The sequence below is a fragment of the Podarcis cretensis genome (genome assembly GCF_951804945.1).
Source record: "Podarcis cretensis genome assembly, chromosome: 13".
Taxonomy (NCBI): Eukaryota; Metazoa; Chordata; class Lepidosauria; order Squamata; family Lacertidae; genus Podarcis; species Podarcis cretensis.
The window spans coordinates 12510285-12525184 of record NC_137182.1 but is presented as its reverse complement, the minus strand read 5'-3'; the positions used below and the strand labels follow the sequence as shown (position 1 = coordinate 12525184).

The 14900-nt window shown below is 40.7% G+C and overlaps 1 protein-coding gene across 6 annotated transcripts in view; it reads left to right on the top strand.

Annotated features, from left to right (window-relative positions):
* MARCHF10 (membrane associated ring-CH-type finger 10) overlaps nucleotides 1-14382 on the top strand; it is a 42408-nt gene extending 28026 nt beyond the window's left edge. For all 6 annotated transcript variants that reach the window (XM_079949464.1, XM_079949467.1, XM_079949466.1 and 3 more), the window contains 4 exons: nucleotides 1987-2096; nucleotides 9163-9276; nucleotides 10666-10699; nucleotides 13652-14382. In XM_079949464.1, coding sequence (XP_079805590.1) covers nucleotides 1987-2096; nucleotides 9163-9276; nucleotides 10666-10699; nucleotides 13652-13680 — 287 coding nt within the window. In that variant the 3' untranslated portion in view covers nucleotides 13681-14382. The remainder of the gene's footprint in view (nucleotides 1-1986; nucleotides 2097-9162; nucleotides 9277-10665; nucleotides 10700-13651) is intronic.
* Nucleotides 14383-14900: the final 518 nt, after the last annotated feature.

Here is a 14900-nt window from a genome sequence, read left to right as displayed (position 1 = left end):
CCCAAACAGTACATGCACACTTAGAAGAAATATCATGAAAGCAAGCAACCTTGTGTTCCAACCAGGTACCACAGCTTAATAGTTTACGGTTGGGCTAGTTGATCTTGTCATTGACCATCTACTGATGAAGAGCATCAGCAGCAGATGACTAGGAAAAGAGATATTTCAAATGTTCACACCTTGTTTGGGTTTCAACACAGGCATCATGCACAGAAATGGACAGGGCCAAGCAAGAGTTCATTGCTTCTCCTGTGTCACCCAGCAAACAAATAGGGACAGTGCTGCCCAGGTGCTGAGGACTGTTGGAAACAAATCCAACAACTTTAGGCTTGTGGCTTTATTTGTAGCTGGTTAGAATTCCCCCACTGCACCTCTGTAGGATCACTTGTTCCCCACAAAGGTGTGGGGAGAGAAATATCAGCAGCTTTTGTGGGGACAGACAAAAGTTGCAGCACTTTTGGGGCTTGTTGTGGGGGTGATTCTTACAATTCAGTGAAGGTTCTTGTCTTCTCTCCTTTAAGTTAAAACAAAGCTAAGCTGCTGCTCCAAGCTGTGCCTTGTCTGCTCAACAGCCATGCCTGTTGCCCTCAGGTGTGACAGAGAACATAGAATCCTAGAATTGTAGAGTTGGGAGGGAGCCCAAGGCCATCTCATCCAACCCCCTGCAATGCAGAAATCTTTCACCCAATCCAGTGGTACCTCGGGTTACATACGCTTCAGGTTACAGATGCTTCAGGTTACAGACTCCGCTAACCCAGAAATAGTACCTCGGGTTAAGAACTTTGCTTCAGGATGAAAACAGAAATTGTGTGGTGGCGGCGCGGTGGCAGCTGGAGGCAGCATTAGCTAAAGTGGTACCTCAGGTTAAGAACAGTTTCAGGTTAAGAATGGACCTCCAGAATGAATTAAGTTCTTAACCTGAGGTACCACTGTACAGGATCGAACCCACAACCTTGAGATTAAGAGTCTCATGCTCTACCAACTGAGCTAAGCATGGTCCCATTGTGCTGAAGTAAGTTTCAGCTCCAGTCTGGTCAGTTTTGATACATGGAATTGGGGTGGGAGATACCATCTTGTCTTTTGCCTTAGGCAGCAAAATGTCTTGGGCAAACCCCAATACGAGGCTTAGCAGCCTCCCAAACTTTAGATCAAATGACCGTCTCACAAAAGATGAATGTGGCCCTGTGAAAATTTCCAAAACAAAAGTAGTTCAAGAGATCTTTTTCTCAGACATATGATTAGATCAGGGGTCAGCAACCTGTGGCCCATGGGCCACAAGCGGCCCACTGGGGTAATTTAAATGGCCCCCCAGCCGCCCCCAAACCAAGCCACCCGCTTGGCGAGTCCCCGCACGCTGCGCTAAACCGGCAGAGCAGGGATTTGCTTCCGCAGCACCAGAAATTGCATTTGTGCAGACGCGATCTGGCCCACAGAGCCGGCGCTCGGTTTCAAATGTGCTGCGTACCCACCACCTGGCACTACTGCCCTGAACCAGGGTCAGCCGGCGCTCACTGCCCCACTCCCCAAGCTGCCACTGGCACTCAGTTTCAAGTGTGCTGCGCGTCCGCCTCTCAGCACTCCTGGCATCACCTCCCCAAGCTGGCACCGGCCACCCCTGTCCCCCGTTCAGGGCGGTAGTGCTGGGAGGCGGGCATGCAGTGCTCAGTTCTGAGTATAAGCCACACTTTAACTTTTCACAATCGGAATTTGGAGGGGGAAAAAGTGCGGCTTATATTCGGGCCAATACGGTATATGCTACTCTCTGTCCTCATTTGTAAAAAGGGTGGAGTACCCAATCCACATATAGTGTATTGTGGCCAGAAAATCATGCTAGTACCTCTGGTGCCAAATATTGTATTACAAGGTTTACACAGAGCCTTGAACAGAGCAAATTTCTGGAGTAGTATTTAGTGGAATGTGGAATTTTTCAACCTACAGCAAGTATGTGCTGCATATAAGACAAAGCAAAGAATTTTTGTTCTTCAGGTGCTGAACTTGGTGCAGTGAAAACATGTGAACTCTGTAAGCAGAGCCTTACTGTAGATCTGGATGATTTTAACGTGAACGACTATTACAGGAATCATCAGCAGTCTCGGGTAAGAAACGAAATGGGCGCCCTGATAAGGTCTTCATATGAACTGTTATTTATTTTTTACTCACCTTTCATTGTAAGGTCCGAGAAGAGGCTACGGGTATTAAACAGAACAGGTAACCTGAACTTCCTTTTTTCCAAATACATTTTTATTGAGGTTATACACATAACAAACATACAAACAGATACAAAAGAAAAAATTATAACAAAAAAACAAAACAAAAAAAGCGTCAGGATATACAAGCCAACTTTTTCCTCTCTCTAACTATACAAAGATAGATTAATCTGACTGTTTCACAAAACAGTAAACGATTAAAAAAAAAAAAAAACACACGCAAAAACCACCTCCTGGACTTCCTTCCATCCTTTTGGTAAGTATCAAATATCTGCTTCCATTACGTATTTGATTTTTAATCTATAAGCCTAAATTCACACGCTGGTAGTATTGTTCTGACCCTGCCAATCACATTAAGCATTTATTCCAATATAGTTCCAGTATTTACTCCAATTTTTCAGAGATTTCTGTTCATCGTGGTCTCTTAATTTACCTGTTAATTTATCAAGCTCAGCATAATTTATCATTTTAATTTGCCAATCATTTATATTGGGGATAGTTTCCACTTTCCAATATTGTGCCAATAAAATTCTCGCTGCTGTGGTGGCATAGAGGAATATCGTTCTATCTTCTTTCTTAATATCTTTACCCGTCATTCCCAGCAAAAAGGCTTCGGGTCTTTTGGGAAAAGTGTATTTAAATATTCTTTTAAGCTCATTGTAAACCGATTCCCAAAAGCCTTTCACCTTTTTGCATGTCCACCATAGATGATATAGGTCACCCTCCACCTCCCCACATTTCCAGCATTTCTTATCTTTTAGTCTATACATTTTGGCCAACTTCACAGGGGTGTGGTACCACCTGTATAGCATCTTCCAAACATTTTCTCTCAGAGACATACATGCTGTAAACTTTATATTACAATTCCACACTTCCAGCCACCTTTCAAAATCGATATTATAACCAAAGTCAATTGCCCATTTAATCATTGCCTCCTTCACCTCCTCGTCCTTTGTATACCACTCTAAAAGTATGTCATAGATTCTAGATAGGGTTTTGTTTTTACCTTCTATTACTTCTACATTGAATTTTGATTTTTTGTCATCAAAACCCAACTTCTTCTTGTCCTCTTTTAGCAAATCGTTCACCTGGTGGTATTGCAACCACCCAGTGAATAGATTTTTTATCTCTTCATAAGGTCTAAGTCTTGGCCCTTGGTCTGTTTTTCTTAACATTTCCTCATAGGTGGCGTTTTTTCCCTCCATGTTTGTTTTCTTCACCGTTAAAGCCTCAATTGGTGAGATCCACCATGGGGTCTTTCTTTCAAGGAGATTTTTATTCCTTTCCCATGATTGGTATAAAGGTCCTCTAAAAATATGATTTAGAAAGCTCTTGTGGACCTTCACTTTCCCATACCAAAGGTACGAATGCCATCCGTACCAATTATTAAAGCCTTCTAAATCCAGTAGATCTCTATTCTCCAGTTTTATCCAATCTTTTAACCAAAGTATGCAGGCCGCTTCGTAGTATAGACTTAGATCCGGGAGAGAAAAGCCCCCTCTTTCTTTTTTATCTATCAAAATTTTCATTTTTATCCGTGGCCTTTTCCCCTGCCAGATATACTTTGCCAAGACTCTCTGCCACTCTTTACATTGTTTTAGGTCTTTAAGTATGGGGATGGTCTGGAATAGAAATAGCATTCTAGGCAGAATATTCATTTTGACAACAGCTATCCTCCCCAAAAAGGAGAGTTTCATCCTCCGGTAACCTGAACTTCCTGCTGCACAAAGGCCTGTAAATCTTCATGGAAAACAGAGAGTTCAAGTGAGAGATGTGCACTTACTCAGTTTTCATATTTTAAGCAATGTCTAACTTCCCAAATAATGCTAGTTGACGATCATTTTCTAAAACCTGCACATCACCTTGGACAATTAATTTTAAGCAAACGAAACTTGCAATTAAATGAAGTCATTAAATGACTTGTTAGGTAGAGGTACTCGACAGGGGTGCCCTCTATCACCGCTGCTGTTTATCATAGTCTTAGAAACAATTACAAATAAGATAAGGAAAACCCCAGAGATCCGTGGTATAAAAATCGGCGCGAATGAACATAAATTGAAAACATATGCAGATGACCTTATGTTGTCATTGGAAGAACCAAAGGAGAGCATCGGCAAAGTCATAAAATTACTAGAAGAATTTGGAAAACTATCGGGATTTAAATTGAACAAAGAAAAAACCAAAATAATGACTAAAAATATGAAAGAAGACATCATAAATGAGCTTGAAAGACAAACTGGAATTAAAATAACCAAAAAAGTAAAATATCTTGGAATTTGGATAACTATGAAAAATATAAATTTGATGGAAAATAATTATAAGAAAACATGGAAAGAGATAATGAAGGACTTGGATATATGGAACAGATTACACCTCTCGTGGTTGGGCAGAATGGCGGCAATTAAAATGAGTTTATTACCCAAATTACTCTTCTTATTCCAGAACATCCCAATAATTAGGGGAATTGCAATTTTTAAAGAATGGCAGAGACTACTTTCCAAATTTATTTGGCAGGGAAAAAGACCCAGAATTAAATTTAAATTGCTTACAGACCAAAGAGATAGGGGGGGTCTTGCGGTCCCAAATCTGAGGTTATATTATGAGGCCGCATGTCTTTGTTGGGTAAAAGACTGGATCGTCATAAAAAATAGAGAGATGTTAGATCTAGAGGGGTTTAACTTAAGATTCGGTTGGCACGCTTATCTATGGAGAGATAAGGGAAGGGTTCATAAAGGTTTTTCTAATCATATTTTCAGAGGGCCACTATTGGAAGTCTGGGAAAGGAATAAAAAATTGCTGGAGCAGAAGACACCCTGGTGGCTATCACCAATTGATATTTTAACAATTAAAAAATTAAACATTGAGGGGGAACGATGGACGTATGAGGACTTATTAACCAAAACAGAATCCGGGTGGAGGATTAGACCATACGAAGAAATAAAAAATAAGTTGACTGGTTGGATTCAATATCATCAAATAAATTCTATGTGGACGGAAGATAAAAAGATTGGAATAAATGAGAAAAAATCTAGATTCCAGATTGAAATAATAGAAAGTAAAACAAAATTACTATCAAAAATGTATAACCAGTTGCTTGAGTGGGACACCAAGGATGAGGAAGTAAAGGAGGTGATGGTGAGGTGGGCGGTAGATCTAGGGTATAATATAGAGTTTGATAAATGGAAGGCTTTATGGTGTAAAGATATGAACTTTTCAGCATGCACGACACTTAAGGAAAATATGTACAAGATGATGTACAGATGGTACATAACGCCGATAAAATTGCATAAAATTTATAGAACAGGCGACAAACTGTGTTGGAAATGTAAGAGTAAAGAGGGCGAATTTATTCACATGTGGTGGACGTGCGAGATTCTCAAAAAATTCTGGGAATCTATCTATAATGAATTAAAAAAAATTTTCAAATATACGTTTGTTAAAAAACCTGAAACCTTCCTGCTGGGGATAATTGGCAAAGATATTAAAGAAGAAGATAGAACCCTTCTTCAATACGCAACAGCGGCCGCTAGAACCCTCATAGCACAGTACTGGAAAACAGCAAAAACCCCAACATTAAAGGAGTGGCAATTTAAATTAATGGATTACTTAGAATTGGCAAAATTGACTCAGAAAATAAGAAATCAAAAAAGTACAAAATTTAGTAATGAATGGGATAAATTTAGAATATATATGGAAATAGAGACAAGGGGAAAATCAAAATGTTAATCAGAAATATAGATGTATTTTTTTTAAAAAAAAAAATCACAGTAGGCATGAGATAACGCTTACTACGTTATAAATTTTATTTTGGAATAGATACAGCAGAAAGATAATTAAGATAACATTATCCGAAATCGAGATAAAGGGAAGTCGATCAATGTTGTTGTAAAATTAATGTTGTGTTGTTTAAGTTGTAAAATTAATGTTGTGTTGTTAAAGTTGTGTTGTTTATGTTGTACGTATTTTATGTTCTTTTTCTTTTCTTTTTTTCTTTTCTTTTTATGTTTATTTCATTTACTTTTGTCTGTTGTATGTCTGTGAAATATAGTTATGCAAAACTTAATAAAAATATTAAAAAAAAAATGACTTGTTAGGTAGAGATGAAAGTGCTGTGACAAGAGGGAAATCCCGCTTTGTCTTTATTCTACAGGGATTTCAGTTCATCAGTGTTCTCAGAGGTTTTTTTATTTTGTGTTTTTCAAATGGCAACATACCTTAGTAAACTCTTAAAACCTGCATCTTTTGACTTTTAACTGGTGTGGGAATGGTACTGAAAAGAGACAATGCAGTCCTGAAAGCCGAACACCCAGTATCGTAACACTACTGTATATAAATGTATGTTCTATTTACTTTATTTTGGTTTGGCTCTTCAGTTCTTCTGTATCTTACAAGAAAAATTCAGCAATTGGTAGAAGCTTATTTGAAAGGCACCTGTGCTTAGAGAAATTTTTGCTGTCCTAGCTGAGCTGGAAATGATAGAAAACCCCAAATGAAATTACCAGGATGAATCATCTTCTAATGAAGAATGGCGTGCACTTTTATATAGAAAAAATATGGCCAGGAAAGACATGTTTATGATTATCAGTAAACTAGGACCAGGCATCAGTTAACTAGGACCAGCAGTAAACTAGGACCAGGCATCTAAAATGCAGAGGGACAGATAGCCATTTAAACAGGCCAAAGCACCATAGGAAAAATTCAATTTGTAGAGAAATGCGGTGTGTTAGTGTTTACACGCCAATGCAAGAAGCCTCTGAGCCAAGATTAGTGAGTTGGAGTGCTTGGCTTTAAAGGACAGCATAGATACAGCAGGTGTGTTGAATACCTGGCAGAATGGGCAGAAGTGGTGGGATATGGTTATCTTGGAGCAACAGGGAAGCATTCCGTACCTCAAAGAGTACCAAGTCTGACAATTTAGAAATCACAAAAGGGGCAGACTTCTCTACGGAATCAGGGTGTTGACCCCAAGAGTCATTTAGTACTGGGGATATACTATCATCCACCTTAACAAAATGTCCATGACGATAATGAAGTGGAGAATGAAATGAATAAGACATCCAAAGGAGGACGTTTTGTAGAAACTGGCAGCTTCAATTGACTGGGTAAATTCACGACAGAGAGGTAACATTTCTAGATGCCCTGCAATGACTGTGCCTTATAACAGCTTGTCATGGAAATGGCGAGAGAGGTGGTCACCCTGGACTTGACCTTAAGTGGTACCCAGGAACTAGTGCAAGACGTAAGTGTTGCTGAACTGACTGGGAACAGTGGTTGTGAAGCTGTCAAAGTCAACATAGATGTAAGTTGACAATTTCCATGGTTGGCTTCCAAAGGAGAAACTTTTAGAAAATAAGGATATTGATAAAAGGGAAGTTGAAAGGGAATGCTGAAGGATATATAAGACCAGAACATTAGAAGCTCAGCTAGACTGAATATGTAGCACAAAGGCCAAGTGGGTGCTGCCATGGTCAATGAGAAGAATCAAGGAAGCCATTGGAGACAAGCAGGCGTCTTTCAGAAAGTGGAAATCTTGCCTGAATCAGAAGGAAAAGGGAACACAAGCTTTGGCGAAAGAAATGCAAGCAGACAACAAGGCACGCTTGCCCAAGGATTAAGGCTTTCTGGGAAATGATATATAATGAAATGAAAAAGGTATTTAAATATACCTTCTTGAAGAAACCAGAGGCCTTTCTCCTGGGTATGGTTAGCCATGTGGTGCTAAAGAAGGACAGAACGTTTTTTATGTATGCTACAACAGCAGCAAGGATACTTATTGCAAAGTATTGGAAGACACCAGATCTACCCACTCTGGAAGAATGGCAGATGAAGATGACAGACTACATGGGACTGGCAGAGATGACTGGCAGAATCCGAGACCAGGAGAAAGAGACAGTGGAAGAAGATTGGAAGAAATTTAAAGACTATCTTAATAAATATTATAAAATTAATGAAGGTTAGAATTGACATGGGTTTAAAAAACTATGTGGTTTTCAGGGGTGTTGATTATGGAAAAAGAATAAATTTATTAAAAAATATGGGAAGTAAGGGAATGGATTTGCTGATTTGATAATGAAATTGGAATACAGAAGGGGGAGGTGTGAGGAGGTCAGGGAAATTAGGTTCAAGAAAATAAGGATGGAAATTATACTTGTTTCTTTTTGTTTTTTGTTTGTGTATGTTTTTATTGTTAAACTTTAATAAATATCATTAAAAAAAAAAAACCACAAGGCACGCTTGAAGAGCCTCAGACCTTGGGGGCAAATGCGGCCATTCAGGACTCTCCCCAAACCATGCACCCTCTTCAAATTGCCCTCCTCAGACCCTTCACTGCCTCTTATCTGTGTCCTCTAAGGGTTTCTGCCTGGCTGAAATATGTCCTTGAACTGCGGCCATGCCAATAGCTTGGATGGAGAATGGTATGGAAGGAAACTTCTGGCTTTTTGTGGCTGGGATGTAACGTTGCTCCACCCAACAATGCCATGCAGAACCCACAGAGTTCTGTATGAGGCAGAAAAATGTTCCCCATCCCTGCATCTAACAATGCAAAAAGTTCTGAAATCTTCAGGGAGCCTCCAGTGGTCAGTGTGGTGTAGTGGTTAAGAGCGGTAGTCACGTAATCTGGGGAACCGGGTTCGCGTCTCCGCTCCTCCACATCCAGCTGCTGGGTGACCTTGGGCCAGTCACACTTCTTTGAAGTCTCTCAGCCCCACTCACCTCACAGAGTGTTTGTTGTGGGGGAGGAAGGGAAAGGAGAATGTTAGCCGCTTTGAGACTCCTGAAGGGGAGTGAAAGGCGGGATATCAAATCCAAACTCCTCTTCTTCTTCTTCCATGAATAGACAAGGCCTCCTTGCTTCAGAAGCTCATGGAAGGCAACCGGGGTCATGTGGAGTTGCAGCTAGCATGCTCATCCAGTTGTGGCAGAAAATCAAAAGCATTTCTCCCCCTACATACAGGCCCAGGATGAACTGATGAACTCAGGCCTCTATCTTGTGCTGTTGCTTCACCTGTATGAGCAAAGGTTTGCAGAACTCATGAGATTAAACTACAACCAAGCCTCCCGAGATCGGGTAAGAGGAGAAAGATATCTAATTCCATCTCATTGTTTATACACAGCAACCTAGGTTCACTAGCCTCCCATCAGTGATTGCTGTGATAAGTTATGTATGCAGTGTTTGATGTAAAAGTGACCCAAACTCTTAGGGTCCTGTTTCAAGGAGCAGAAATTGGCCTCTGTCCCCTGTGGCATGTTTATTGCATCTTCCCTTTGCTGGTTTAATATTTTCTGCTGAAAATACCAGGGTACCTAAACTGGTAAAGGGTGAAGCAGCTGTGAGATGAATCGCATCATTCGGTTAGACTCAACTGCCCTACTATGCTGGTTGTGAGACAGGGCAATCCTACGCATGTTCTTAGAAGTAAGTCCTGCTTTGCCCAACGGGCACTAGGGTGCGTGTTTAGGATTGCAGCCTAAAACCAGTTAATGCCAGTTCTTCATCTTTTATCGCAGGGCATTCTATTCTGCCTCTTGGCTAATCTGATGTCAGTACAGGACCGTAAGCACTGCCATAAAAAACTCTGTGCTGCAATGTGATTGTTTCCAAGGGCTGTCTTCAGTCTGCACTTGTAGCAACCATAGCTGTAGATGAATTCTGTATCTGTCAGCATCTTTGGCCATTTAGTAATTAGGTCCTGTCAGATAACTGCTAAATCAGTTACACATTTATGACCACTTTTTGCTACTTATAGGGTTGCATGGGGCTGACTCTCAGACACTATCATATCTTTCACCCCCTTCATTGCCCCACACAAGTGCTCTTCCCTTTGCCTCATGTGTCTCATTTATGACATCAGAAACAAGCGAGCAAAGAAATAAATAAAGTGACTTAGCTACGAAATTACAATCCTCTAACACGTCATAAATATCCAGGATGCCTTAAACAGGCCAATAGCTTTAATATGACCATATGTAAGGTACACATATAAAAAAAGGAACCTATGGGTGCTTATTGGTATGTACTTTAGCAGAAATGCATGCTTTACTTGTGACATCGTATACTAAACTGCCAAAATTCTAGGCGTCTTTCCAAGTTTTTTTCAAACCTCCTGTCTTCTGCTTGAAGACCCTACAGAACCCCCCTCCCCACAATATAGGACTGCACTCCCGAAAGGTATCCAGTCATAGGTCTGTGGGCAAAGAAAGCAATTTCTTTTTCATTTTATAGACAAACAAAACATTTACCTATTGATTGTCTCTTTTAACATTATTTTCACTGTACCTTATATTTCGGCAATGGGATGGTTTACCCACTTGTCTTGGATTTTTAAGATGTTTCTTTGTCCTCCTTTAAAGTGCCTTTTCCGCAGGCCATGCCAACAACATTGTTGTTGAAATACTATGTGTCTCGTCACTCTTATTAGGAACAACATGTATTAATCCTTTTTTCCTTTCCCCCTAGCTCTCAAGACAGCCTAGAACAGAGGAAAACCAAAGTAGGTTTATGTAGGGCTTACAGCAACTCCTGCTATCTCTCAGTAACTTTTTGCAGTATTCCTCATAAAGGAATCTTAGATCTACCAAGATTCTAGATTCCCTTACGGTGCATCTAATCAGAGGTGCAGGTGTCTCATTAAGCCACAGGCACTGCAGAAGATGCTCTGGTTTCTCTAAATCAGTGTTTCCCAACCTTGGGCCTCCAGCTGTTTTTGAACTACAATTCCCATCATCCCTGACCACTGGTCTTGCTAGCTAGGGATGATGGGAGTTGTAGTCCAAAAACAGCTGGAACCCCAAGGTTGGGAAACACTGCTCTAAATAACAAAGGGAAGCTGTGTGATTTTAGAAGAACTGGAGGTTTGTCAAAATGGGAATTATATTCCATGGGGAATTATGAAAATGGGAAGTGTTTCCTAGCCCTTGTTTGCTTTGTACAAAGGAGAGCTCAAGGTATCTGAAAGGGTAGAAATTAATTGACAAGCAGGGGGAGAGAGTTATAGTGGTTGTATTATAAACAAGTAGGGACAGAAGCCCAAGAGCAGCTTCATCCACTTGTCCAACAAGGATGCTGGTAGCAGCTTCTCCCTGTAACTTACCACAATGAACGTGAATGGGGAAAACCAGTTGCACAGACCCCTTCCTCTGTCTTACAGGGAGCCTGTGTCTTTTGTTTAAGCACTGGAAATAGGCAAATAGATGAATAGTCATTATTGGGAGGAAGGTGTTTTGTCCCAGTAGCCCCCGGTGCAATCTGAGCTGTTTTGCATTCAGCAATGTTAACAAGTCTGCAACCCTCTACTTACCTAGGAGTAAATCTCACAGGGGTTCTTATAGAAGATTGAGCTTTAAAAGCCCTTTTACCACCTCCTGGAAAATAGCCTGACTCTGTGGCAAATGTAAAACTTCGCTTTGAGGCACAGCTTTTTTCCTCTCGCTTTTTTTAAAGCTTGACAGTGCATTTCAGGAAACTTGAAATTCCCCATCTTGCTTGCTGCATTGTGAGATTTTAATGAATGCTAATAGAGGTGTTGCCCTATTGTGCCATTTAGACCCGTTCATTGTTGGTAAATACTATGCACATTTACTTAGGAAAAAACCCTCCTAGTTCAGATTACAGCCTACCAGGTTTATTGTGCTTTCCAGACTAGAGCAGTAAGAACAATCCTCAGTCAGCAGGTATAGTTGTGTATATTTGTATGTGTGTATAATATATATACACTCAGGTGGATATGCAGTGGTGCAAAAAAGCTGCAAGATTCAAGAAGGCCACTGGTAGTTCTATATAAGGCTTAAATAAACAGATACTATAATGATGACTAGTCACAACAGCAATAACTAGTGATAACGATAACCCTTCCTTTGTTAAGTAACATCAACAGTGGGTATGAAATTGATTGAGGCCTGTCTTGGCTCAAGCAAAGACTTCCTTGTGTAAATTCTAATATAGCAATTTCACACTGGAATCTCCATTTGAAGTGCCTTGGGAAACCGAAGGCTTCTCCCCATTGGTTTCTGGGCGTTTTGCTTATTCTTTTGCAAACAGACTGTAGCGTATCATATTAAGTAAGCAGGTGAACCCTATGGCATTGGCTTTTATTAGGATTTGTAATGCTTGAGTAGACACGGGGATAGAGTTCGCATCTGGGTTAGTGGCAGGGTCTTCTTCCTCCGCTTTTGTCTGTTTTATATTAGGGGTATGTCTGAAAGGAAGGCCAAGTCTATCACAGAAGGACTGTGATGCTCCACTGCTTATAATATATATGGTGCTTTTTTTCTTAGAAAATGTTTAGGGGTACTCTCACTTTCCTACTCATGTTGAAATACTGCCCCTCAATGAGGCCAAACTTAGATTCACAAAATGTTTAGGGGTATGTGTACACCTGCGTACTCCCAGAAAAAAGCACTGTGTGTGTGTATGGGAGCGCACGCGTGCACACACACACACCTTCAAGGTGTCCAAAGAAAGTTGGTTTTCCGTCAACATACCCACATGGCTCCTACCACTTTTGAAGTTCCTAGATAAGAATAACATTCAAATCAAGAGGCCCCTTATACTGTATTTAGCTAAGTTACAGAAATGTGGCAAACAGCTTTTTAGCTTGGTCAGTTATGCCCCAGTAATGCCCCAACTCATGGTGTCCAATGTGGTTAACGAGCGATGAGGTGAAATGCACTCTTCATGTACCAAGGGGATTTCCCTCCTTTATAATATCACATTTCGGAGCTGAGCACTTGCAGCCTCAGTAGAATTTGAAGCTGTGCTCCAAGTTATCTCTGCACATCCTCTTGACTTCTTGAGTTCCATCTCTCTTTATTTAACAGTTGCGCAAGCTTATGCTGTGAAAAAGTTGAATTGAAAATAAAACATTTGCTTTGGACTGCAATCGTAACCCACTGGGAGTAAGCTCCACTTAATTCAGTATGACTTACTTCTGAGTAGACATGGTTATTAGAATTGCACTGTTAGGACTTTTCCCTCTGTACAATCATAGGAAAATATAATTTGAAAGGGTCTCACTAGTCATCATTCAACCTTTTCTCCCCCACGACCAGATTGCCTGCACTCCTATAGTTCTTGCATTGTTTACAGCAGTCATGGGGGACTGACACCAGTACAAGCCTCCTTAAAGCAGCCTTTCATTTATTTGAGTCGAATTTCCTAACGTAACATATATCCACATCCTTTCAGATAGTCCTAGCATATGGCAAGTAGGAGTTAACTAAATTTGGCACCTTGGATGCCTTACTTTTTGGGCTCTCTGGCTCCCCGATTTTATGAAATGTGTCAAAACAAGTCTCTGGAGATAAGTAATTAAATTTGGATTTATGGTGAACATTTGAGCCTCCGTTGCTCTTTTGAGTAATAGTGTATTGAATGCATTTAAGGCAATTGCCACATTATACAGAAAAGCGTTCTAAGAAGTGATTTATTTCCTCCATCTTTGCAGATTCAGCCAATTCTGGCAACAGTGGGTAAAAGAGCTCTCAAGAAGGATCTAAGGAGGAGACCTCTTTGGGAATCTGTCCGAGAGCCCTTCTTCACATCCTTCAACTTTCACTCTTTCTTAACACCAGGCCACAATAAGTATGTACGCCATTCATATTCCGTGTCACCCATTGAAATCAAAAGACTTTTTAAGGGTCTGGGGTTGTTTTGGCTGTTTGTGTGGTTTGATTCTTGTGGGTCCCCCCCCTTTTCTTTTTGTTTTTGAAGTTGCAATATTGACTGACAATCTTTTTAAAACAACATGGGTTATTAACAGCAACTTGCAGAGTGTAAACTTTTTAATCTCTCCTACTTCCTGGCCCCCAGCTACTCAGATCAAAATTTAAAACGTTGGCTAGGGTTTCACGCGTGTGTTGTGTGTGTGCTTTGACTGGCCTCTGGCAAACCGTCCGAGATGGCAAACTAGGTATCTACATTTGCAGCACCTGCCCTACGAGAATCCACTCTGCACCATTTCAGACATGCGCCTTTGGGGTCAGGGTTCCCTGGAGATAAAAGCAATGTTTTTTACGTTAAAACTGAGTTGTTGTACGCCCAGCCTTTTCACAGGACATTTCATGGCACACAAATGTAAATGTATTGATGTACTGTTGTATGATCAGTCTTATAACATTATTGCCTTCCTTTTGAATGGCAAGCCCTAATAAAAAATATTTAATCTTTTGTTCACTCCTCAGGCACCCCCTCCCATCTTCTTTTTTAAAAATTTGATCAGTAAGTGAACAGGTTGTTGTTTTGGAGGGAGATTCCCACAGGTGAATATCAGATAGCCAGGGCATTCCCCCTTGTGACAGAACTTTCAGGAGAGATGCTTTAAGGCAATCTGTGTCTCTCTCTCTCCTTCCCACCCATCCCTGCTGCATCACGCAGCCAACATAGACTGCCAATTCCTGGGTTCTGTACAGCATCTGCAACACTGCCAATGCTGGATTGCTGCTAAAATAGTAATAGCAGCAAATGCAGCTTGAATGACTACTGATTACAGTGGAACCTCCGGATATGAATTAAATTCATTCCGGGAGTCTATCTGCAACCCGAAAAGTCCGTAGGCAGAGGCGCCACTTCTGTGCACACAACAATAACTGGAAGTGTTCAGGGTTTGCCGCGTTCATAACCCAAAAGTTATGTATCCAAAGCGATACGTAACTAGAGGGTCCACCGTATACTAAGAGCCCACACTGGAAAGAGGC